Here is a 26,292-nt window from a genome sequence, read left to right as displayed (position 1 = left end):
GTAGCTGAGGCAGGAGGATCGCTTGAGCCTAGGAGGCTCAAGGCTGCAGTGAGTCACGATTGCACCACTGCACTCCAGCCTGGGTGACAGAGCAAGACTCTGTCTTTAAAAAAGGAAAGGGGAAAAGTGTTATGATAAACATACCTAGTAAAGATATAATAGCCAAAATATTTCCTCCATAGAAGTCTTGCATATCCTTTAGTTGATTTATTCCTACATGTCTCTACTACTCTTGTTATTAAAAATTGTGCCTCTTAAAAAAATACGTTAATTATTTATAGTTTTTTGTATACTGATCATGTACCTAGGGACTTCACTGAAGCTATAAGTTTCTCCTATGAAACCTAATAATTTGTATTTCTCTTGATTTTAAAACTTCTAGCTATCATTTGTTTTTCTTTGTCTTTCTGACGTCAACAAACGAAGTTTCTTCATACTCTCTATTAACCAGAAATCTCCTCAATTCATGAAATCCAATATACTGCTCTCTGATCACACCTCCTAATTTTCCTTTCTCACTCTTGAACTTCTATTAACTCTAATCTTCAGTCCTATTACTCTATTCTCCTTCCAAATATTAGTCCCATCCAGACTTTACTGCCTTTTCTAATGTACGTCCAATAATGATCACATCAAACATTCTACCACTCTCTTGACAGTCTTGCTCCTTTGTCTTTTTACCACACCTACCATACAAGTGCTCCAGTATGGATTAATTGAGTTTCCCCTCTCCATTCTCACAGCTAAATCCTAAATAGTACTTGAAAAGATCACAAATTAGTACCATTACAAATTTCTGCACTCATCCCAAATGCACATTCTGCATTGCTCTGCAACCCCGTTACATGCTGCCTATTAAACATTCCCCTTCCATTGCCCTTGGTCACCATTCTAAACTTTCACCACTCTCCTCATGCCCTTATTTTACCTTCAATGCTCCCTTTAGCATATGAATCTCATTTGATGGTATCTCTAGATTTGCAATTTATACTTCAGTAACACTAAACTACTTGTAGGTCCCTAAATAGGACTTGATTTATTTGCATATGCTGTTCCCTCTACCCAGAATACACTCCTCCAATTTGTCCAACCAGAAAACTTGTATTTACCCTTCAAATGTCAACTCAAACACTATTTCTCCTATGAAATCTTCCTCAATCCGCCCCCTTCTCCTATGTGCCCACTATACTCTGTGCCTCTGCCACTAGTTACAAAAATTATTGTTATTATTATATCGCATTGTAATTGCTTGCTTGTTTGTTTCTGCACAAGGCTATACGCTCCTTAAAGGAAAAGGATCTTTTTTTTTATTCCAGTTTTCTATCCCAAGTACCTAGTTGGCACCGGCTAACTGCATGCTAAAGGAATGAATTCTTCCTACTAAAGTATAATTCCTTGGGCCCAACATTATGTAGAAGAAATGAAATTTAGAGGTAATAAATTTATAAAAACCTTTGCTAAAATGAATGCGGCTGTGTCACTAATAACAGCAATAGTGAATTTCACATTTGCAACCCAATTGAAATGCTGTTATGTAAAACGTATTTCAAGTACATAACAGAAATCTTCTACTATAAAGATAACTAAACAGCTCTACTTCTGATACATCTGAATGGATAATGAACTCAGCGAACTTAAACCATATACTAGACAGCACAACTGACACTATGCTAAATGTCATTCTAACAATTAATCTGTATGATAATCCAGCCCTATATAAACACTGACATTCACAAAAGTATTTATCACAAATATCTTAAGAACACAAAAGAAAAACCAACAATGAAACCTGATCCTCACTACCTGCCAAGCGTACACTTTTAAGTGGGCAATTATTAAACTGTAAAGAGGCAATGTAATATTAAGCGAAAAGGATGTCCCAATAGATCACATACAACAAGATGCCCTTTTTATTAAGTTAAAACCAACTAAAATGAAAATGCATATACTTTGGGAAAATAAAAGGAAGTAAACACTGACTTCAGGATGATAGTGAACTTAATTGGAGGAAGGCCAAAGGATGCATTACTGAAAGGACAATATGGTTTGATTACTACCGAAGCACTAGCTTGTTTGGGGTGGTAGATTCCCAGGTTATTATTACATTGCTTTTTAAGAGATAGAGAGAGAGAGAGAGAAAGGTAGATACACAAAGAGAAGGAGGGATAGAAGCAAGAAGAGAGGGAAAAGGGAGCAGAGAAAGAAAAGTGAAGAAGGAATAATAGATAGAAAGAAAAAAAACAGATAAAAGTGGACCAAGCATAGACCAATGATGCAAGTGTGTTATGAACCAAGGATTATTGAACCTGCAATGAGATGACATGAAATGACATGACATGACATGACATGAAATGAAGTGAAAATCAAAATTTCTCACAGCATGTAGGCTAATACTCAACCTATTATCTCTGGATCAAACTGAAGTCACTCATCCAGGTTATGATTTTTTTCTGCTTCCAATTCCCTGACACTTTCAATTGTGCTGCACAAGGCAACATGTTCTCCAACACATATGAGGTCTTCTGCTAACACCAATGGTCCTTCTGCTCAGAGAGTAGTCCCTCCAGGGGAGTGGGTGGAGGGGAGCAGCATAAACGGAAACTTTGCTGATTCACCAACTGGCTCTCTGCAATGGGGATGACAACTCCCACAAGCCTTTGAATAGGCAATCAATGACTCCTATTCATTGATTCAGTACCTACCAAGTGCCAACTGTATGTCAAATGTTATGATAAGCACTGAAATCCTTCAGACTTACAATTGGGACAGTCCTAAAAAATACTTGAGTCTAGTCCACCACCTTTTAAAATTTAAAAATGTCAAGTCTCTGTTACAAAATTGAAAAAAACTGCTTCTCCCACAGACAAGATTTCATATGAGTGTGTTGCTGTTTTACCTGCTATCTCCAAAAGTGAGTTTACATGATCTCCTTCTGCCAGCTTCACAAATCCAACCTGATTTCCAAAAGTGCCAATCCCTTGAAAGGGCAAAGTTAAATGTTTTCCTTGGAGGAGTTCTTCTATGAATGGTTTCAATTCCAAAAGAGCATCAATACCACTAGTAAGAAATAATACATTTTTCAGTAACACATTAAGTAATAAAATATACAAAACCAAATAAGATACAAAGTACCAGTTTTAGAAAGATGAATTAATTTTGATATTTGTACTAATTATTTTAAGGTTCAAAATACCTTCTAAATCTAAACTTTATGATTAAAACTGATAGACAGTTTTAAACAAAAACTATGGAAGAACAAATCTTTACCTAATTATAATTACTACTAAAGGCATGAAAGTAGACACTATTTTACAGTTTACCAAAAGATTTTTAACCAAGTGAAATATTATATGAACAACTCAAAAAATTACTGAAAATATATCCCCAAAAACCGAGTACCTACAAGAGCTTACATTAGATTATGTGGCAAGTTCTAGATTCTTGATGAAAGTACTAATACTTTTATAGTATATATATATTTGTGAGGCACTCTAATAAAAGTTAAAACACACTATCTCTTAAAATATAAGTCTCTATAATTAGATAATTTGCTATACTTAGACTCAAATAAAATACAAGTTTAATTATATTCCCCAATTGTAACTATGTAAGTTTGCCATATATACTTTAGCTATTTAGCCTATGCAATTATACGGCTGCACTGTGTTAGAAGTACGATATCTTTCCTTCTTCCTTCTTCTTTTCTTCTTCTTCTTTTCTCTCTCTGTCTCTTTCTGTCTCTTTCTCGCTTCTTTTTTTTCAGACAGGTTCTCTGTCACCCAAGCTGGAGTGCAGTGGTGTGATCACAGCTGACTGAAGCCTTGACCTCCTGGGCTCAGGTGATCCTCCTGCCTCAGCCTCCTGAGTAGCTGGAATACACAGGTGTATGCCACCATGCCTGGCTATTTTTTTTAAATTATTTATAGACAGGTCCCCCTGTGCTGCGAAAGCTGGTCTCAAACTCCTGGGCTCAAGTGATGCTTCCGCCTTGGCCTCCCAAATTGCTGGGATTACAGGTGTGAGCCACTGCATCCAGCCACACTTTTCTTAATAAAAAAAAATGTTTACAATATTATTGAATTGGACATTATGAGATTTTTGATATTTGGAAAATTAGAATTACTTCTATCCTGAAGAGAATTTTGATATAGGTACTTTGAGAAAAAAATGAAATATCACTAGAGGGCAGCAATTACTTAAAAAAGAACGAAGCACATTCATACAGGGCTTTAAAACACCCTTCCAGTGGATTGCCATTTGTTTAAATTATTTTGATCAGTGATTTGTTCAGCCAAGTGTTTGAAAAAATCAGCATTTTCCTTGATGTTTCATATTTCCAAATTAGTCTTCAGGTAAAGTTTTTAACTGATTTTCATCTATGACTTCTATACTCAGTCTCATTTCTCTGAAAAATTACATAGCTACAAGTATGGTACATTTCTCATTTCCAAAATTGTAAAGTATTGTGCATTGGTCATTTCACTTTGGAAATGACCAATGCACAATACTTTAGTATATCTATGTAAATGTCAACATTTCTCATTGTACCTCCAAATCCAGTTTAAATTCACTATTACCTAACTGTAGTTATGTTCATCCAAACAGTGTACATACTTTTAAGTCAGTATTTTCCTTCACTGTGTGCTATGAATTAAAGCATGTGACAACAGAACAGCTACTCCTGGCTCATTTATAAGTTGGGGTAATTCAAGATATTTAAATGAAACTATATGTTAAAGCAGACCATGAGAAAGGTTAAGACTTTTCAGAGACAGTGAATTCTATGTCGTTATTCTTTAAAGAAATATAGATGATCTAAATTCGGTCCATTTTTCCAGTTCTCTAGTAGTATAAATCAGTAAATTTGTGCTAATAAGATCCCACCAATTCACAGAGTAAGAAGGAATCAGTGACTACTGGGAGTATCACTAACTTTCTAATTATTTTAAATAGAATATGTTTTCAAGAGGGGCTTATGAAAAGGCTTAAGGTAAAGTAAGTAAAAAGTATATGCATATAAGAAACGAAATTCTCAAACTGGAGTTCAGACCCAAAGGTTGTATTTCAAACTAAGACAGGACATTTATAAGTCTTTTCAAATCAGCAGCCGGGCTTGGCCTAATATATTTCTATTCCTTTCTTCTACACTGTAAGGATACAAAGGAGTTTAGGTGACATCTGCCTCAAGAAATTAATGATTTTTTTAAAATATCTGCACATTCTATATCCAGTCCACTGATCAGTATACAACAACTAAAATTTGATATTAGACTTTGAAAATTAGGAATCAATATAGGACAAGAAATGGACAATCTAGATGTCTAACATATTATACAGTATAGGATAAAAAGTTAAAAATCAGAGACTTTTAATAAATTGTTCACATAAACAATGTCTTCCCAGAGACCTCATCAATTCCATTCTAGCTGCCCCAAAGTGAGGTCACACCTTGAACCTCACCATCAATTAAAAGTTGACACCTCTGCCCCTCCAGAATAGGGGTGGACCCAAACCAATCAGCTAAAGGCCTTAATAGAAAAGACTGGAGTCCCCTAAGAAGGAATTCTGTCCCCAGACTGACTGAGGTCTTGAGACTACAACATCAACTCTTTCCTTCCAGACTGCCCTGCAGATTTCAGACTTCTCCCTCAATCATGGGAGACAATTCTTTAAAATAAATCTCTCGACATAAAGATATACATGTCTACACAGACAGACATAGATAGATATCTACATAGATACACTCCTGTTGGTGCTGTTTCTCTGGAGAATCCTGACCATTCTAACACGCACAGAGCACTGCTCCCTTCTCTCAACCTTTCATTTTGCATAGCATCTTTTTTGGATTCTCTTCTTTCAACAGCATCAGAGAACTGCTTTTTTCTTCTGACTGGCAAAGTGATCAGACAAAGTCAGGCAAGTAAAATCTCTCCTCCTCTCTGTCCTTGCAGGATGCTCAAGGCTGCTTTGGGTACATCGGCTTGGGACAGATCCTAAGACTAACCTCTAAAGACATGAGGTTCTACTGTTCAAAAGACATAACTACAATAATCATAATGGGGTTAGATATTTTGAGTTATTAATTTCTTTCATCTTATCCCTTTTATTTTACCTTTTTCTCAACCCCTTCCTAATTCAAGCCTTGCTCCTCATTCCCTCAGGAGATAAAGCTGTCAAAGTAGAAAACAAAAGCAACCGCAATTCATCCTGGCTTTGGTTTTCCATAGATCTTAGGCTTGAACTTAATACAGTGAACTATATAGGAGGTAACAGAGGAAGGGAAAATCTAAGTACAGATAAGAGAGTCCCAGAAAATTGGGGGAAGAACAAGGTTTCTTCCAGATTGGAAAGCAGTAATCAATGACTTGTCTTCAACCTTTATGGCAGAACCCTGGCATGGGGGCGGCGGAGGGGGGTAGAGTACAGTGACTCTAAAAATGACTAAGATGAAACTGAAATTGTCCAATGGCCTAGTAAAATGGCAGCTCTTATAGCTAATAATAGAGTGCCTACTATGTGCCAGGCCCTAGGCAAAGAGCTCTTGCATGTATTGGTACTATTATTTTCTCCATTTACTTAGAAAGTACATGATTTGCCCAAAGTGAGGCAGATAATAAGAGGTGGTTGTGCCATGATTCCAGAATATGTACCTAGAATTTTAAGCTAAATGGTCAAGTCCAGAGTGCTTATATTATGAGCATGGACAAAACAATTACATAACCAAGGGCTACCACTTGATAACCATAACCGAGTTTAAAAGTTTAGATTAAAAAGAATATTTATACAGTTTATTCTGTATATTAACTATTAATTGGAATAAATTGTATAGAGACTATTTCTTTAAAATTTAGAATGTCTCTTTGGGTTCTGCTGTGCTTACTCATATTAAAGTAATAATTTGGAAAATTATATTTAAGAAAGATATATTACTCACGTGTTTATTTCATCTTCATTTAATAATTGCATCACCAGCAGGGTAATATGAAAGGAACCATCACTGACCATTGCTTTGGCCAGTCGCTCATCTTGTTGTATTATTGCATTTTGCAGGATCTTAATTCCTTTTATAATCTAATAACACATACACACATAACAAAAAAATTCCAGTGATTAGGTAAGCAAAATTTCTTTATGGTAAAATGTAAAATCAAGAAGAAAAATAAGCAACAACCAAAATTAGAACAACGTTAAGATTCTTCAACCAAATGAATGCTTAATTGTCTACTTGTTCTCAAACAGATAGTTGACTTGGACAGCTTAAAAGGATGTGTAAGTTTTAAAGCATGTTGATTGTCTATCTTAACAGTACTGAACCCAACACCCTTATTTTGCAGATCAGATTGCTATCTGACTGGAAAAACCTATCAATGGCCCTGCATCTTTTCAGAAATGTGTCCTTAGAATACCCAATATGACTCAATAACTATGATCTTTCCTAAGAATAAGGCTTTATTCTTGCCACAGAAAGGTCAAGCCAGCAGACAACATTCCATTTCTGTTAGAAGCAATAATTATTTGTCTCCAAGTGAATGTGTCTGTGAACCCATTCCTCACGGCCTTTAAGATTTTTTACGACAGCAATAATTTCAGTAGAAATGACTACTGTCATTTTTCCAGACCTGTGGGGAGGGGCATTACCATGAAGAGTTGCAAAGAAGTCCAAATGCACACATTAGGAAAACAGAATCTGCATCCAGGAGAAATCCCCACAGACCTGGTCCACCATCTCCCTTCCTCTCTCAGCACCTGCTCCTCTGAAACAGGGAGAGGAATGATGGATCTTCCCTCCTCCACTTCCAGTTAGATGCAATTCTAGTCAACTTCTAAATGTGAGTACATTTGAAGGTAGTTTGAATACAAAATAGCAAACCCAGAAAAAAAAAACAACAGAGAAAAGAGAGCACAGAGAAGCCCTAAGGGAACAGAAGACAGAAGCCCTGAGGCAGCACAATAGAAAAAAAGGGAAAGAGTGGGGGCTGACAGTCAACGCAGAATCCATAAAAAAGCAGAGATAAGAAAAAACTGACTCATGAGCATAGCAAACTGTTCTGATACCAAAGTAGCTGTTTTATCCTGAACAATGTTCCCATTATCTGCAGAATGTGACTGTGCAAATCATGAGATGCTGTCCTTGGATCTCACTTCCCATTGACAGACACTCTCTCCTTTGACCAAAACTTTAGTCAGGCCCCTCCGAGTCTTCTCCTTGACTAGGCCTAACCATGGGCTTCTCTCTCTGTCCTTGTCTGAATCTAGTTTGAACAAGAATGCTGCTATGTCAGTTTTAAGAAATCCCCCACCCTTGGTGTCTAACCACCCTCCATATCTGAGCTATCTTATCACCACAGCCTCCCTTCAGCAATAATCCTATCCGGTCTGTTTAGTCAGAAACCCCTCATCCTTCCTCTCAGTAATTTTCCATTCACTGACCTCCACTCTGCTCCTTGGTTATAAATCCCCATTTGTCCTTGTTGGAGTTGAGTCCAATTTCTCTCCCCAACTGAGAGGCCCCATTGCAGTGATCCCTGTACCAGTCACTATGGCCCCTCTGGAATATGGTCTGTCATACCATCTTTAACAAGTGTCATAAATAACTTTTTCTTTAGCATCATGTACCTTTACAATAAATCCACATCACCCAAAATAACCTCAGCATTTCTCTGTTCCTTATAATCTGCAAGAGACCAACAGAGGAAATGGTGTTTTCTTAGTAGGAAGTTACACAATAACACCTAACATTTTCCAACACAAGATGTCATTTTTGTGACACCCAATAAAAGAATATTCATAGCCTAATAAATAAAATGTTCCAAACATAATGGTATACAAAAATCTTAGAGAGTCACAGTTTACTCTATACAGACAAAATGAAATTAAAAACTTCTTGAGGTCAATGTCTATCTCTTCTACACCACTGTCTCACCACAGTGCAGTGATGATAATAAAAAACAATATTTAAACAGTGGCAGCAGCAACTAACCTTTACTGTGTGCTCACTAGGTTCTAGGTATCGTGGTGAATATTTTACGTATATATTAGTTCAGTGTAGCCTCCCAACAGTCCTATGAGGTAGATACTGGTATTATCTCTGTTAAAATAAACTGAAACACAGACTTTAAAAATCCCAAGGCCATATATCCACCAAAGCTAAAAATAACCTGAGAAAAGAATAAACTACATACAAAAAAGATGAGAGAGGCACCTGGAAGAAAAGATCCAGGAGGGGTGAGGAGGAGAAGTAGCTAGAAAGCAATGGAATATGGAAAAAGACCAAGAGATGTACAAGGAGTTTGTTCATTTATGAGAAGGGGAAAGGGGAGAAGCAGAAATGTGGTCATGGACTTAAGAACTGAAACATCAAGGGAAGATATTTAAGGGGATTTTCAGAAAGTCTAACCAGTGCTATGGTTTGAATGTGTCCTCTGAAGTTCATGTGCTGGAAACTAGACCCCCAGTTCACAGTGTTGTGGGGTGAGGCCTAACGAGAGGTGTTTGGGTCATGGGGGCACTGCTCTCATGAATGGGTTAATGCTGTTACTGTGGAAGTGGGCTTCTTATAGAAGGATGAGTTCAGTCCGCTCTGGAGCCTGCTCACTTGCCACTCACTCTCTCCCTGACCCTCTCGTCTTCCACCATGGGACAAGAGCAGCAAGAAGGCTCTTGCCAGATGTTGGCTGGCTCCTCAATCTTGGATTTCCCAGCTGCCAGAATTGTGAGAAATAAACTGCTCTTTATGAATTATCCAGTCTCAGGTAGCACAAAATGGACTAAGACAGTATGTAACAGAATACACTTGCTCTCAAAAAAAAGCCTTTAGTATAAGTCCACATTACTCCACAATTATTTTAAAGTTGAATTTTTGCATTGCCAAACTTACAGAGTTGCATTAAAGATCATATTAGAAAAGCTATATGAAAGTACTTTGTAAGCTCTTCACCATTTGCCAAATATATAAAGTACACAACAGCGCCAATATTATTCAAATCAGTGGTTTTCTACCAGCGCAATTTTGCCTCCCAGAGGACATTTGGCAATACCTATTTTTGGTTGTCATAATTGGATAGGGGATTGCTACTTGCACCTAGTAGTAGAATATTTGCATTTGCATTTTCATACTAACTTAGTCTTCATTCTAACTTCAAATATTAATTACATGTAAATTCAGGGCAATGTTCAAAATTCCATCCATTTGTATATTCCACATTCTGGTGAAATGTCTCACACAGTAAAATAGTTTTAGACCATTAATATCTTTGAATTATACAGTAGCATATAAAACTATAAGTAAAAACTGTAAAATACTTTAAAGACTATTATTTCTCTCAAGTCACATAGTATTTATGCAAGATTAGCCTCAAACTTATAAAAATTTTAAGGTTAATCTTCAAGCAATGTATTTATAACAATGCTTTGATTCTCCAGATTAATTTATGTATTTCTTGATCTAACTGTAATATTTTTCATGCTTTTTATTCTTAATTACATTCTTAAAAAGTAAAAGAAAAGAAAGACACTTTAGAGTCTTCTTTATATGTCATATTTTAAAAATACCAATGACATCAAAGGCCAAAGGAAACTAATTTTTACAACCATTATTTAAAATTCTACAAGGTCATTAAAGCTTATCTGTCACCATAATCCCCAGCCATTGGCAGTGCTGCACAAAGCACATTTTTAAAACTTAATACTATAAAGTCAAATTCAAATAAGACAGTGAAAGAAACTTGTAAAAATAAAAACTTTACTTAAATCTTAAATATTTCATTCACTAAGTAATTTGAGTTAAGAGAATAAAAGCTGATATTCATCTGCTAAATATCACCACTGTCATATTCCATATGCCTAAAAATAATGCAATTAGAAAATTTGTTTTCATATCTTTTAAGCTTTCTAATTGAATCAAATCATATAAGAGTTCAAAGGAAATGCCTTAAAGTTAGCATGCCTCTACATGAGAGAGAAGAGTTACAGTCTAGGGAAAATGTCTTTGACCTCATCTTTTGATATTGTTCTTGGAATTTTCCTAAGCTGTCATTTTTTTTTAATTTTTTTTTATTATTATACTTTAGGTTTTAGGGTACATGTGCACAATGTGCAGGTTTGTTACATATGTATCCATGTGCCATGTTGTTTTGCTGCACCCATTAACTCGTCATTTAGCGTTAGGTATATCTCCTAATGCTGTCCCTCCCCCCTCCCCCCACCCAACAACAGTCCCCGGAGTGTGATGTTCCCCTTCCTGTGTCCTTGAGTTCTCATTGTTCAATTCCCACCTATGAGTGTTATTAACACAAATATTGTTCCCAAATTTGTTGCCTCATTAAGATTTATTAGAATTATCACACTAATTTGCTACCTAATTTTTCTTTATTTTTTTTGCTTGTCCACAACTATAAAAAGAACTTGAAAAACTGATGATATAGCAATAACTGCAGTAAAAGTAAAAAAAAACCTCAAATAATGTTCTATATCTACCAGATGCCTAACATAACCATGATGACATCAAATACTTTTACTATTATTTTCCAGAAAAGAACTGAATGCACTAATCTATGTCCATATTGTCCTAAGACCAGCAATTTTCACATTGCAAAATTATGCAATACATAAGTAAATGTAACAAATGCCTTTTAAAATCCCTGAAGAGGCTGGGCATGGTGGCTCACACCTCTAATCCCAACATTTTGGGAAGCTGAGAAGGAAGGATCACTTGAGCCCAGGAGATTAAGATCAGCCTGGGCAACATAGTGAGACTTCATCTCTATTTTAAAAAAAAGAAAAGAAAAGAAGGAGATAAAACAAAACCGCTGAAGAAAATCTTTTTCTTCCATTAGTATATTTTTAAAACATAGGAAAGAAAGAAAGAGAAAATAAAATCGCTGAAGAAAACCTTTTTCTTCCATTAGTATATTTTTAAAACATACCAAAAAACACCAAAAAAATTAATACACTCCTAATTTCAATCAGCTTCTGACTGTTCTTTGATTTTTTCAATGTTGATTCTTACTACCTCTCAAAAGAAGGCATATAAAACAATATATGGGTAAATCCAGCTAGAATTAATTAAACAATTCTAGCCATTTAAGAAACATTTAGGATTTACTGTACCCCCATCAAAATGTTTTCTTCTTTTCTTTTTAAACTAACATGCAATTGAAAGTTAATGGAAACACATACTTTCACATACTTCCAATTAGGATATTTGTATGCAGCCATCCTAATCCATTTTCCAATTCTATTGCTTAAAATATGAAATCAAGATTTTCCACTAGTAAAGAATTCCAAACTTCTAAGAATGTGTTTAAAATCAAAGACCAGTGGAATTCTGGATACTTTTTTCTTTAAAACTAGATGCCAACACGTAGAGGCCAAAAGTAGAGCAACTCATTGTGAATGTGCTAGCTTCCAAAAGCTTGTTTGCAGGTCACTTAATTGGAACTTGGAATACAGTCTTCCATTGAAACAATGTTATAAATGCTAATTCTTTTCCCAAGCCTTCCCACAAAAGCTCATAAGTAGTTTAAAAAGAAAATTAACATTAGACACTTTAAAACAAACAAAAATGTGCTCATGCAGAATATACAAAATATAACTCCTAATCTTGCCTGATTCCTACATCTCTTCCCCATATTTGTATGTAAGCTTTCTAAGTGGTTAACTACAAATAAATCTCTTGAAAGGGAAACATTAAATTATTTGGTTTCAAGGTCATTTGAAACCTGCATTTCTCTCTATTATAAGTTACCCTACCTCCTCCAAAACCAGTAACTGCTGTTGAACCTGTATTTTGAAACCACCATTACACTGTATTTATTATTTTTACGTGTTCTGGTTATAACTTGGAATGACAGAAACACGCTTTTGCCATGAAACAACAGCAGAGAGAGAGGAAGAGTGAGAGCGAGAGAGCGTGTGTGTATGCGCACCTACTCTTGAACAAACACCAGTCTCGGTATGGGCATGCACTAAAAATCCTGTGAGGAAGACAAGTGTCAAGTTGCAAGGATGACAAATGACATACAGAAAGCTGTGAAAGCCTTTAGCTGACAGGAATGGGGCAAGGAAAGGGATAGTTGATCTAGACGAGGTGGTCATGGGTAGAGAGGTTTGAGCTGAGATTCTGGCATTAACAAAACCAAGAGGAGCAAAGAGAAAACTCCAGCCAGAGAAGGCTTTTCCTGGGGCCGAGGGAACCTGGCAAGCCCAAGGAAGGGTAGCAGAGCTCAGGCAGAAAAAGCAAGGGCTGAAGGAGAGACGAACAACAGACAAAACCTCAGAGAACATGGAAAAGAGGTTGTCTTTATCCTATCGATGGGAAAATCCTGAAGTATATAAGCAGGTTGGTGACATGGCTAGATTTGGGTTTAGGAAATAGTCATGTGAAGGAGGTATTATCACCCACCTCATTTTACACCTGAACAAACTGAAACTTGAAAAATTTAGGTAACCTGACCTACATATGCAGCAGAGTCTGTGACTCAGCTGGTATTAACAAGTCTGTCAGACCCAAAGCCTGTACTCTTTCCAGCATTTACACAACCTTACAGGGGTAGAGAGGCAGAAACAAAGGCTACAGCAGGTTAAAGAATGAAAACTAAAAGCTGCGGACAGGACTCTCATCCCCTTTCTCCCTTCACCTTTGTGATGCAAAGCCTAGAAGTTAGTGGTGGAAGGAAATAATTTTTCTCTCCTCCTTCCTCTCAATCTCCTTCCCCACCTTCCCTATCCCATCAGCACATCATCCCACCAGTCTTCTCCAGAAGGGGTAAGAAGCCATAACGCAGCTAGGAGGGGAGAGAGGGCAGACATGGGGGTGATGCAAAGATGCTGTTCAGTCTCCCCTAGGAGCAAGGAATACAGGTGAAGGGAGAAGCTGAAAATGAGCAGCCTATGGAAAGAAACAACCAGAGGTGTTCATCAAACACCTAGATTGAGAGACTCTGTCAAATCAAAATACAGAACCTGGATTCTCTTCCAATCACAAATCATGTGTCTGTAGGGAAGTCACTTCAACTGTCTGACATTCAGTGTCCTTAGGACCTGGCTTCTATCTGGCTGTTCATGAAAGCAGCAGCACCTTTCACTCCCTGAGCTCTTCTAATCCCCATAGGTATACGTGATCCTAAATTTCAAACCAAACAACTTGCAAGTATTTTAATAAAATGTATAATTGCTGATTACACTAACTTTGTATTGCCTAAACACTTTTAAGGAGTATTGCACTAGGACTTTTAATTTTTTTTTTTTTTTTAAATATAGTCTGGCTCTGTCACCCAGGCTGGAGTGCAGTGGCACAATCTTGGCTCACTGCAACCTGTGCCTCCTGGACTCAAGCAATCCTCCCACCTCAGCCTCCCAAGTAGCTAAGACCACAGGTGTGAGCCACCATACCTGGCTAGTTTTTGTATATTTAGTAAAGACGGGGTTTTGCCATGTTGCCCAGGCTGGTCTCAAACTCCTGGGCTCGAGGGATCCATCCACCTCAGCTTCCCAAAGTGCTGGGATTACAGGCATGAGCCACCACACCTGGCCCTTATTAGGGCTTTTAGGAAGTATTCCTCAACCAAAGGAATCAAATATGTATCAGTAAAATCAGAATATGATTCTTCAGTACATCAAATCTAAAATCTTATATGGCTAGGTAACTCTTCTCTTGTTACGTATATTTTCTCCCCAGCTAAACTGTGTCTCACAGACTAGATATTTCCTAGAATGACCCAACATAATTTATTTTTTCTTTTGATATTTATTTCTTTCATTTTAATTTTCATTTGATTTTTAACAATTTGTTAGCATTCCCTAGAGACATTCTAGTTAAACAAGGGGAAAGGCAATGTGGAAATGTGACTGGTCAAAGAGATTATCACCTACAATCAAACAGAAATTCAAATCTGGCTCTTAAATTGGGCCAAGGGGTAAAAACAGTCAGTCTTCCAAGTGAGGTGTTCTTTCCTGAGGGATTTTAATTCCTACCTCACCGCTTCAGTAGTTGTAATGAGATGCAGTAGTTTTCTCTCTCAGGGGTTTCTCAGTATGGAGCTAACTGGCTGGTTCCATTTCCTATTATTTATTACATTAATTTTTCAGATTTTAATAGATTTTTACCAAGTTTAATGGTGCAATATTAAGTTGTTACAATACTGAGTAATTTTTTAAAGAAACTATGTTGAAATAATCACTATAATAAACAAGATTAAGCAGCAAGAAACCCCAGTTTACCTTCCCAACAGAGATCTCAGAATCCTCCTTTCTCAACTGGTCACTGCTCTCTACTTCCAAAAAGTCCCTCAGATAAAATGAACAAACACTTGCAAATGACCTTGACATGCCATCTGGCAACACTTTTTCAAGTGGATTTTGCAAAATTACTGTTTAAATATGATTGTCTAAATATTTTTGGAGGCTGAGGTGGAAAGACTGCTTGAGTCCAGGAGTTCAAAGCTGCAGTGAGCAATGACTGTGCCACTGCACTCCAGCCTGGGTGTCAGAGCAAGACCCTGTCTCAGAAAAATAAAAGATATTTTCCAAACTTGTTGTTTAAATACATTTCTATTACTTACATGGAAATATTCCCTGGACAGTCCTGCTAAAATTCCACCAAAGACTCTTAAAAGCTGAGAGCAAGTGGGCTCATAAGCATTTAGTGTACTTTAAATTTAGAATAAAATTTCACAGTAAAAATAGTTTTCTAAAAATAGCACCTCTTTGTTGGTGATTGGAATGGATAGGAAATAGTTGGGTTGATAATCTTTTCGGTTTTTTTTCCTCTTCTTTACTTGATCACTCTTGATCCACTCATTTTCTTGACTTCTCTTCAAATTTATTTGAGGTTCATCAGTGACTAGAGGAAAAAAGTCAAACAATACGTCTAATACATTTAAACAAAGATAATACAGTCAGAAAAAAAACAAGCAATATATAAGTAGCAATCATTCATCAGTGTCATTTTCAAATCTAAAGCAGAAGTTTGCAAACGTTTCTGTAAAGGACCTCATAGTAAATAGTTTAGGCACTGCAGATGACATAGTCTCTGCCGTTAACTACTCACCTCTGCCGTAGACAAAACATAAGTGAGTGGGTATAGTTGTGTTCCTGCTTTATTTTCAAAGCAGGGTCGTTAACCAGATTTGGCCTGAGGGCCATAGTGAGCTGACTCATGATCTGAAGCACAGCTCCCGGCACCACAATGTTCATAACACTAAGAAAGATCATTTCTTCAACCATCCTGTATAGGTATGTTTGTAACTTCTAATGTATAACCCCACTGCCACACAAAGTTTTGGTCTGGGGCCACTGTCACACTATATACTATTTGTTGCAAAAATTAAGAGAATGCTTTGGAAACTTCCATAGCAATGGGGCAGAATAATTTCGTCTGCTGAATTTTGATTCCTACTTTGTAGTCTTTTCTTTTATTTCATTTTCTAATAATTTCACTTTTATTGTATTTTACAAAAGTATCCATTGGCAACAAACAGGAAATTTTTTTAAAAAACTGATCCTTGGCCAGGCTCAGTGGCTCACGCCTGTAATCCCAGCACTTTGGGAGGCCAAGGCGGGTGGAACACGAGGTCAGAAGATCAAGACCATCCTGGCTAACATGGTGAAACCTCGTCTCTACTAAAAATATAAAAAATTAGCCGGGTGTGCTGGCGGGCACCTGTAGTCCCAGCTACTTGGGAGGCTGAGGCAGGAGAATGGCGTGAACCCAGGAGGCGGAGCTTGCAGTGAGCCGAGATGGCACCACTGCACTCCAGCCTGGGCGACACAGGGAGACTCCGTCTCAAAAATAAAAAATAAAAATAAATAAATAAAATAAAATAAACTGATCCTTAACAAAAGGTAATTTGAGAAGCATTTACAATACCACTTTTTAAAGTAATCCTTGTAAGACTCATTTACAACATCTAACAATTCTAATTATGAAGCATGCTCCCAGAAATAATTACTAAATCTGTATGAAATGCCGTCATCTTTTTTTTTTTTTTAACAGATTCTATCAGGGCTTCCATATGCACGCAAAACTACAATCCATTAATTGAGCTTCCAAGCCATGTCTTCTTGAATAGTAGTTTACTGTTCAAAATAGAGTTCCTCTGCAGGGCATGGTGGCTCACGCCTGTAATCCCAGCACTTTGGGAGGCTGAAGCAGGAAGACCACTTGAGGTCAAGAGTGTGAGACCAGCCTGGGCAATAAGGTGAAACCCCATCTCCTCTAAAAATACAAAAATTACCCAGTCATGGTAGCACATGCCTGTAGTCTCAGCTACTTGGGAGGGTGAGGCACAAAATCACTTGAACCCAGGAGGCAGAGGTTGCAGTTACCCAAGACAACGCCACTGCACTCCAGCCTAGACAATGGAGTGAGACTCTGTCTCCAAAAAAAACAAAACAAAACAAAACAGAGTACCTTACAGAGACTTTGTGAAAATTCAGATATATTTTCTGAGGTGTTATTTTGAAAAAGGAAGGAAAGAACCACTTTACCTTACATTCAATCCTATTCGGTTGGTTTCATCTTTGGGATCAACTCTAATAGACCGCAGTAACTGCCCACACACAATGCCTTAAGAAGGATTGTGAAAAGAAGTCTGGGCTCAACCCACAGCCCAGTGCCTGTGTGCATATGCAACCCTGCTTTAACTGAATCCCTTATTTTACACATGATAAAACAGAAAAGCAGAAAAATTTTGCTACTGTATCAAATTGCTTCTCTACTGAAGTTCTACACAACTAGTTAATATTACACATAAAACCACAGAGCAAAAATAATTCTTATTCTGTTTCTCTTTGAGATATTAATAGTAAACAATTTTAAGTTAATGCCTCAAATAGTATTTTAATGCTAATTTCTAAGAAAAATAGTACAGCGTGTTTAAAATTAAAAAGCTAAGACTGTGTGGAAATAGATGTGTTTTCTTTCCACAACATATATTTGTAAGACCTACAAAATGGGGTAAACTAAGAGCAAGGTGGCCTGGGCAATATATCTGACCATATCATTATAAATTAACCCAAAATTATCTGGTGTGTTCGTGCATCTATTTCATCACTATATCTCTCAACAATATGTCTAATGATTAATGTGGCTAATGATAGCTCTTCATGGTTAGGGGATACACATTTAAAATATAAATTATTATTAGTTTCTTTTACACACGTAAGCTTATCAGAACTTTACATATTTTATTACTAAGAAATAGTTTGTAGCATTTTTATCTGTGTTATAAGAATTATGTGAATTGTCCATTCATGATGCCATTGGGTTTTATTTCTTACGTAAGAGTTTTAATACGGCAAATCAAATCAATATACTGTTGGGCTGCCTGCAACTTTACACATCTAAGAAAAGGTCCTATATCTAACTGCAGTAATATGAATATACTAATTTTAAACAGAAGCTACAAAATATGCTAATGAAGAACACATATATTTTAAATCCACTTCTAAATACACTTCTAGCCCACCACCACCTAGTGTTAATAAATTAGTACTCTGAAAATTAAAGCCAATTTTAATATAGTTGGAACCAGAGCACCTGGGTTAGAATCCTGGCTCTCCCACATACTAGCTGTGTGACTGTGTGATTTTAGACGAGCACATAAACTCTCTTTATTCAGTTTCCCTGTGTGATTTTAGAATAATAATAATAGTTACTTCATAGGATCTTTTTGAGGATTGAGTCAGTTAATACATAAAAACATTTAGACCACTTCCTGGTACAAAGTAAACACTATTATTAGCTATTATAATTATTAGATAATACTCAGAACTAAACATAATTAGGAAGATAAATCTGTATCTGCTAAAGAACATTTAGTAAACTCCAGGCTGGGCGCGGTGGCTCATGCCTGTAATCCCAGCACTTTGGGGGGCCGAGGTGGGCGGGTCACAAGGTCAGGAGATCCAGACCATCCTGGCTAACACGGTGAAACCCCGTCTCTATTAAAAATACAAAAAAATTAGCCGGGCGTGGTGGCGGCCGCCTGTAGTCCCAGCTACTCGGGAGGCTGAGGCAGGAGAATGGCATGAACCCGGGAGGCGGAGCTTGCAGTGATCTGAGATAGCGCCACTGCACACTCCAGCCTGGGTGAAAACAAAAAAAAAAAAAAAAAAAAAGGATTAGTTTATCTCCCGAATCCCTTCCTGCCCTGAACAGTTTTTTGTCATTGTTTTGTTTTGTTTTGAAACAGGATCTCACTCTGTCACCCAGGCTGGAGTGCAGTGATGCAATCATAGCTCACTGTAACCTTGAACTCCTTGGGCTCAAATGATCCTCCCACCTCAGCCTCTCCAAGTAGCTGGGACTACAGGTATGCACCACCACAGCTCATTAATTTTTCATTTTGTAGAGGTGGGGGTCTCACTATGTTGCCCAGGCTGGTCTTGAACTCCTGGGCTCAAGCAATCCTCCCACCTTGGCCTCCTAACATGCTGGGACAGGCATGAGCTACCACACCCATCCCTGGACAGTTTTTTAAATTAAATATAATGTTGAAAAATAAATTTCAAAAGCAAGACCCCTTTTTTTAAGGTAAAATTACAAATCAATTCTAAATAAGTTCCTAGCGTCCGGGCCCTTATATTTCATTGTCCAAATCACCACACAGGGCTAACCCCAAGCAACACAGGATGCTGGGATGGTGAATCTGGCAGCTATAAACCTGTACTGGGAAAAAAATACTCTACAAAAGATAGAAGAGGCAACAGCAGTTGAGAAAATGACTAGTACTGTGTTTCAATTTATAGAGGCAGCACTGGATAGTGAAAAGGCCAATGACCTGAAGACTAGATTTCCAACAAGCATCTTTTAATTAAGTAACTTAATAGGTTTATCTGAGAACTTAAAAATCTTACCAATCCTTGGAGAAAGAGCTGATTCCAGGTCTGGAGCATACAATGTACGAGAGTTCTGGAAATTCAAAGACTCCTAGGATCATATGAGAAGATCTCTAAATTCAATTTAAATGTCTTCTCATTGGCCAAAGATGGGACAATTTGGGCACCAAATAGAATAAACTTCAGTGGTGTTAAATACATCAGATATGCTTAAATCCATCCATTCTTAATGATACTAAAAAAAATTAAAGCCAAAAACTCACAGGTCACCTTTGGAGGAATCTAGAGAAACATGATTCTAAATATCTGATGATAACAGAAAAAAGTCAAGCATTTATTCCATCTTTCCTTATAACCAAATAGTCATATAGGAAATTAAATAGCTAGCTAAGGTAAAGTTCCTTACAGAAATTTCAAGCTAATTAATGCAAAAAGGTAGTTAGAATATCACCATTTCAAAATGCTTAACAAAGTAATAGATCAACCCAAGGACCATCAATGGATGATCCATTAGATGGAAGGCTAATGGGGAACTTTAATAATAGGTACTTTAGAGTAATAAGACCTGAAGCCACTAATCAATCTTAATGTTGCAAAAAGGCAAGACAAGCAAACATTATTTGCCTACTGATATCACACTACAGGAAATTCAAAATACTATCTTTGGCCAGGCACAGTGGCTCATGCCTGTAATCTTAGCACTCTGTGAGGCCTAGGTGGGAGGACCACTAAAGGCAAGGAATTTAAAACCAGCCTGGGCAACACAGTAAGACCCCATCTCTACAAAAAATTTAGAAATTAACCAGGCATTGTGGTATGCACCTGTAGTCCCAGCTACTTGAGTTGGGAGAATCACTTGAGCCCAGAAGTTCGAGGTTACGGTGAGCTATGATCGTGCCACTGTACTCCAGTGTGGATGACAGGGTGAGGCCCTGTCTCTCAGAAAGAAAAAAAAATACTATCTTTGGAACATTCTTGCAAATATCAGAAACTTAATTAAGCCTCTTGATCTAACTACCAGTTTACTAGAAGAGACAGAAAAAAATGTTAAATGACCAGAATATCAAAACTTCTACATAACCTGATTTCTTCAACAATAAACACACACATACACATTCCCAAAAGGAAAAAAGGAGATGTATACATGAAAAGAGACTCAAGAGATGTGTTAATTAAATATAGTGCATAGATTTTGGTAACTAATTCAAATAATCCAGATTTTTTAAAATTATGACATAATCAGAGATTGTCTTGCTATTTGATGACACTAAGAATTACCAGTATTTTTTGGTATAGTAAGGATATTTTGAATTTTTTTTAAAGATTCTTTACCTTTTAAAGAAACATACTGAAGTATTTACAGATAAAGTAATATGTCTGGGATATACCTCAAAATAATCCAGTAAAGAAGAGGTAATGAATACATGAGGCTTGTTTTCCTGTTCTCTCTAATATATGCTTGAAAGTTTCTACAATGCAACATTAAAAAACAACAACAAAAAAAAAAAAAAAAAAAAAAACAGGGACAGGGAGGAACGTTTAGAAAATCTCTCTCTAGGGGGTCTCTTCCAGTTCTAGCTTTCTGTGATTTGTGGTAAAGGTACTAACTATTAACACTTGTACTAATTAGGACAATTCACAGTGATATTAAATAATGGATTCAAGATTGAGACTCATAAACCTACCGTCTAGGTTATTTTTTTCCCAAATTGCAAGCATCAACCCACTAGTGGGTTATGAAATCAACTTAGAAAATAATAAAGAACACTTTTTTTTTTTTCTGAGGCAGGGTTTTACTCTTGTTGCCCAGGCTAGAGTGCAATGTAGCAATCTCTGCTCATTGCAACCTTTGCCTCCCAGGTTCAAGTGATTCTCCTGCCTCAGCCTCCCGAGTAACTGGGATTACAGGCGCCCACCACCATTTTTTGTATTTTAGTAGAGACAGGTTTTCACCATATTGGCCAGGATGGTCTCGAACTCCTTACCTCAGGTGATCCACGTTCCTCGGCCTCCCAAAGTACTGGGATTACAGGTGTGAGCCACCACATCTGGCCAATAAAGAGCACTTTTTAAAGAATGGAATGGAATGGGACAGAAGTCATGTAGACAGTATACTGCTCACAGTAAGTATAAGTACTGTTTTATGAAACTTTTATTTCCATTTTTTGCATGCACTGTTTATTGGGTGGCCATGTATAGTACATTCCTTACTGTGAAGATAAGACATATAATCACTTTTTCTGTATTTTACTCACACTCCAATATGAACAATACTAAAGAGGGGGACAGAATTAACACAATATTTCAAAGACCACTGACATTACATTGTTTTCTACCTTATCTAACACTAAACTGTCTTCCCATCTGTAGCAACTTATTTTTGCCATTCCAAACATCCTGTAAATCCATTTTGCAGAAAAAAAAACCATAATCTCTCAAGGTAATGGTTATAACATATAACAACTCTAACCATTCTGGTATCAGGAGAATGACATAGTGTACAACCCCAACCCAGAATACTTTCAGGCAAAAATAAAGTAGGACATGGTTTGTCTAAATTTATTTAGTTTTCTATCATTTTACCAGTAACTATTTAACTTACCTTTGAACTGGATAATCTAAAATTTTCTTTGGTTAGGCATCACAGACAGTGTGTAGTTTTTAAATACCTAATGACAGATGGGGAAAAAAGGAATCCTGTATTTATTGCTACAGTACAGTTTTACTAACCCTTGTAATACACTTTTCTTAATTCCATGAGCCCTGCTGATTTATCATACACTTGATACACACTGAGCCCAATCTCTCTCTCTTTTTTATTTTTTATTTTTTTGAGATGGAGTCTTGCTCTGTCGTCCAGGCTGGAGTGCAGTGGTGCCATCTCGGCTCACTGCAAGCTCCACCTCCTGGGTTCACGCCATTCTCCTGCCTCAGTCTCCCAAGTAGCTGGGACTACAGGCACCCGCCACCACGCCCAGCGAATTTTTTTTGTATTTTTAGTAGAGACGGGATTTCACCATGTTAGCCAGGATGGTCTCGATCTTCTGACCTCATGATCCGCCCACCTTGGCCACCCAAAGTGCTGGGATTACAGGTGTGAGCCATCACGCCCGGCCTTATTTTTTTTTTTTTTTTTGAGATGGAGTCTTGCTTTGTTGTCCAGGCTGCAGTGCAGTGGTGCAATCTCAGCTCACTGCAACCTCCGCCTCCCAGGTTCAAGCGATTCTCATGCTTCAGCCTCCCAAACAGCTGGGACTACAAGCATGTACCACCACGCCCAGCTAATCTTTGTATTTTTAGGAGACATGGGGTTTCACATGTTGGCCAGGCTGGTCTCGAACTCCTGACCTCAACTGATCCGCCCTCCTCAGCCTCCCAAAGTGCTGAGATTACAGGTGTGAGCCACCACACCCGGCCCCAATATTTCTTCTCTCTTGTTTGCATACCATCTCTGATTTTATCTGTAAAGTTTATTTATATATGGTCAAAGTATAAAATATGTGTGCTTTTCATTACTGAAGTCCATTTTATTTCTCACTTTGAAATTATAATGTAGGTTCTAAAATACAACTGGATATTATTCTTTATTTTTAGTTTCATATGAAAATATAAAAAAAAGAAAATATAAGGAACAAAATATTTATGTAATCATCTAGTTTACCAATTAGAATTTCAAAAATCAATGACCATAGAACAAAATGTAGAAAAATTTGGCCACACGCCCAGGACCTTTCAACTGATTATTTACAGTACCTTCATTGGTTAGCAAAAAAGTCATCAGTTGGAGTACAGCTCATAAACCCATCTTATAAATTTAATTTATTCCACTTGTTAATTTTCATAATGATTTCAGCAGCCATTTTAATGTGTTGTAATGAATCTGGTCTTGCTGACAAAGGCTGTAACTCTCTGATTCGTGTTATTTGTTTAACTGAAGCACCACGTGTCATTTTATGTAAATTATCTAATTTTTTCTCAAGTTCTATTTATTCCCTCAAAAACTACAAAGAAATGAACGATGAGAAAAATTAAGTCATCCATCCATTATTGTGGGTTCATTGTTTTCACACTTACTCTTAGCTAAAAGGCTGAGAATGAATTAGATTTGTTTTGATATTTTATTTTTTCTCGTTATTTAGGCAGCTAAAATTTTCGAAGTAACCATTCCTAAAATTCCTTAGCTATATGACTTAGAATACTATCTTCTATATTTCATAGAATATTTTTTTCGAGACTGAGTTTCACTCTTGTTGTCCAGGCTGGAGTGCAATGGCACAATCTCAACTCACTGCAACCTCCACTTCCTGGGTTCAAGTGATTCTCCTGCCTCAGCCTCCCGAGTAGCTGGGATTACAGGCACAAGCCACCATACCCAGCTAATTTTTTGTATTTTTAGTAGAGATAGGGTTTCACCATGTTGGCCAGGCTGGTCTCAAACTCCTGACCTCAGGTGATCCACCCACCTCAGCCTCCCAAAGGGCTGGGATTACAGGCGTGAGCCACTGCACCCGGCCATATATTTCATAGAATTATTCCCCCTTAGTATCTCAATAATCTTTGGCAAATTACTAAAACTTTCTTAAAAAAAAAAATCTCACCTCCTCCCTCTTTAAGTTTCTATGAGGATTATGTGCTGGGTGCAGTGGCTCATGCTTGTAATCCTAGCACTTTGGGAGGCTGAGGCAGGTGGATCACTTGAGCCTAGGAGTTTGAGACCAGCCTGACCAACATGATGAAACCCTGTCTCTACTAAAAATACAAAAATTAGCTGGGTGTGGTAGTGGGCACCTGTAATCCCACCTACTCGGGAGGCTGGGGCATGAGAATCGCTTGAACCCAGGAGGCGGAGGTTGCAGTGGGCTGAGATCGCACCACTGCACTCCAGCCTGGGTGACAGAGCCAGACTACATCTCAAAAAACAAAAAAAAAAGTTTCTAAGAGGATTATGTAAGAAAATGTAAAGCATTTAGCAATGTGCTGGAGGCGCTCAATATTATTATTATAAAATATTTCTCTTAAAGGGAAATGTTTTATAAATATTTAATTTAGCAAATATATGTAAGAAAAAACCTGGTGAAACTAAATTAATGAAAATGTACTGAGGCTAGTTACGTTTTAAGGACGTAACCTGTATTGAGGAATTGAATCTTTCCAACAATCCTGTGAGACAGCTACCATTATTATGTCAATGTCATCGATAATGAATGAACTTGAGCCTGGAAAAAGTACACACTAGCTGAACTAACTATATCCTCAGCTCAGCACCAATAACAGTACCTGGTACATAACACACTCAATAAATATGTGTTGAATTAATTTAGTGATTGGGCTTGTTCCAATTTTTATTCATTTTCTTATTTTTTTAACAAAAGAAAAGATATCAATCATTTATGTTATTTGGGGCAGATATTTGCCTTAAGCTCTCTCATAATAACATTTGGAATATGCAGTATATGCTTCCCCAATTAATTATAGAGGACGCAGAAAACAATTTATCTTTTATTTTCTTAACTGACTCAGGGTAACCACCTATTATATCAAGTACAAAGATTCAATCTTTATTTGATACAGCATTTTTGTATAAAAAAGTTTTAGGTGAAGGTAAGTTTCAATTTATATTTTAAGATGTTTAAAATCTAAGTATTTTTTATTTATTTTTTTTTCCAGGGTAGCTTAAGCATTTGGCAAATCTAATGTATATTCAACAATAATTCCTTATTGAAATGAAATCTAACTAGAAAACTCCTAATTCACGTAATTTTCTTTTTTTATTATTATTATACTGTAGGTTTTAGGGTACATGTGCACAATGTGCAGGTTTGTTACATATGTATCCATGTGCCATGTTGTTTTGCTGCACCCATTAACTCGTCATTTAGCATTAGGTATATCTCCTAATGCTGTCCCTCCCCCCTCCCCCCTCCAACAACAGTCCCCGGAGTGTGATGTTCCCCTTCCTGTGTCCATGAGTTCTCATTGTTCAATTCCCACCTATGAGTGAGAACATGCGGTGTTTGGTTTTTTGTCCTTGCGATAGTTTACTGAGAATGATGGTTTCCAGCTAACAACTTGTTAGGATTAATAAGTAGCAAAATTACGATTTCCCATATCTCCAAAATCTTCAGTTATTACAGAGTAGAATTCTGTGTGAGGTAAAATAAGAATTATAAGCATTTTAATCTAAGGAGAACTGAATACCACATTTAGGGAAGACATGACACACAAAAAAAAGAAAATCAAAAGATTTGATTTAAATGTGGCTTAAGACCAGGCATAGTGGTGCATACCTGTTTTCCCAGCTACTCAAGAGACCGAGGTGGGCAGATCACTGGAGCCCAGGAGTTTGAGACTAGCCTAGGCAACATAGTGAGACCCCATCCCTAAATAAATTCAATAAATGTGGCTTGATAGTTAAGAACTGTGATTCCCTTAAGAGACTAGAATCAATTAAAC

General features: G+C 37.1%; 1 protein-coding gene across 2 annotated transcripts in view; it reads right to left on the bottom strand.

Annotated features, from left to right (window-relative positions):
• AKAP7 (A-kinase anchoring protein 7) overlaps positions 1 to 26,292 on the bottom strand; it is a 153,042-nt gene that overhangs the window by 112,906 nt on the left and 13,844 nt on the right. For both annotated transcript variants that reach the window (XM_032159071.2, XM_032159064.2), the window contains exons 3-5: positions 15,702 to 15,841; positions 6,935 to 7,071; positions 2,897 to 3,057 (exon numbers count right to left, since the gene is read on the bottom strand). In XM_032159071.2, coding sequence (XP_032014962.1) covers positions 2,897 to 3,057; positions 6,935 to 7,071; positions 15,702 to 15,841 — 438 coding nt within the window. The remainder of the gene's footprint in view (positions 1 to 2,896; positions 3,058 to 6,934; positions 7,072 to 15,701; positions 15,842 to 26,292) is intronic.

Source organism: Hylobates moloch, unplaced genomic scaffold (assembly GCF_009828535.3).
Source record: "Hylobates moloch isolate HMO894 unplaced genomic scaffold, HMol_V3 SCAFFOLD_2, whole genome shotgun sequence".
NCBI lineage: Eukaryota > Metazoa > Chordata > Mammalia > Primates > Hylobatidae > Hylobates > Hylobates moloch.
The sequence above is the reverse complement of the archived record's forward strand: the minus strand, read 5'-3'. Positions and strand labels throughout refer to the sequence as shown.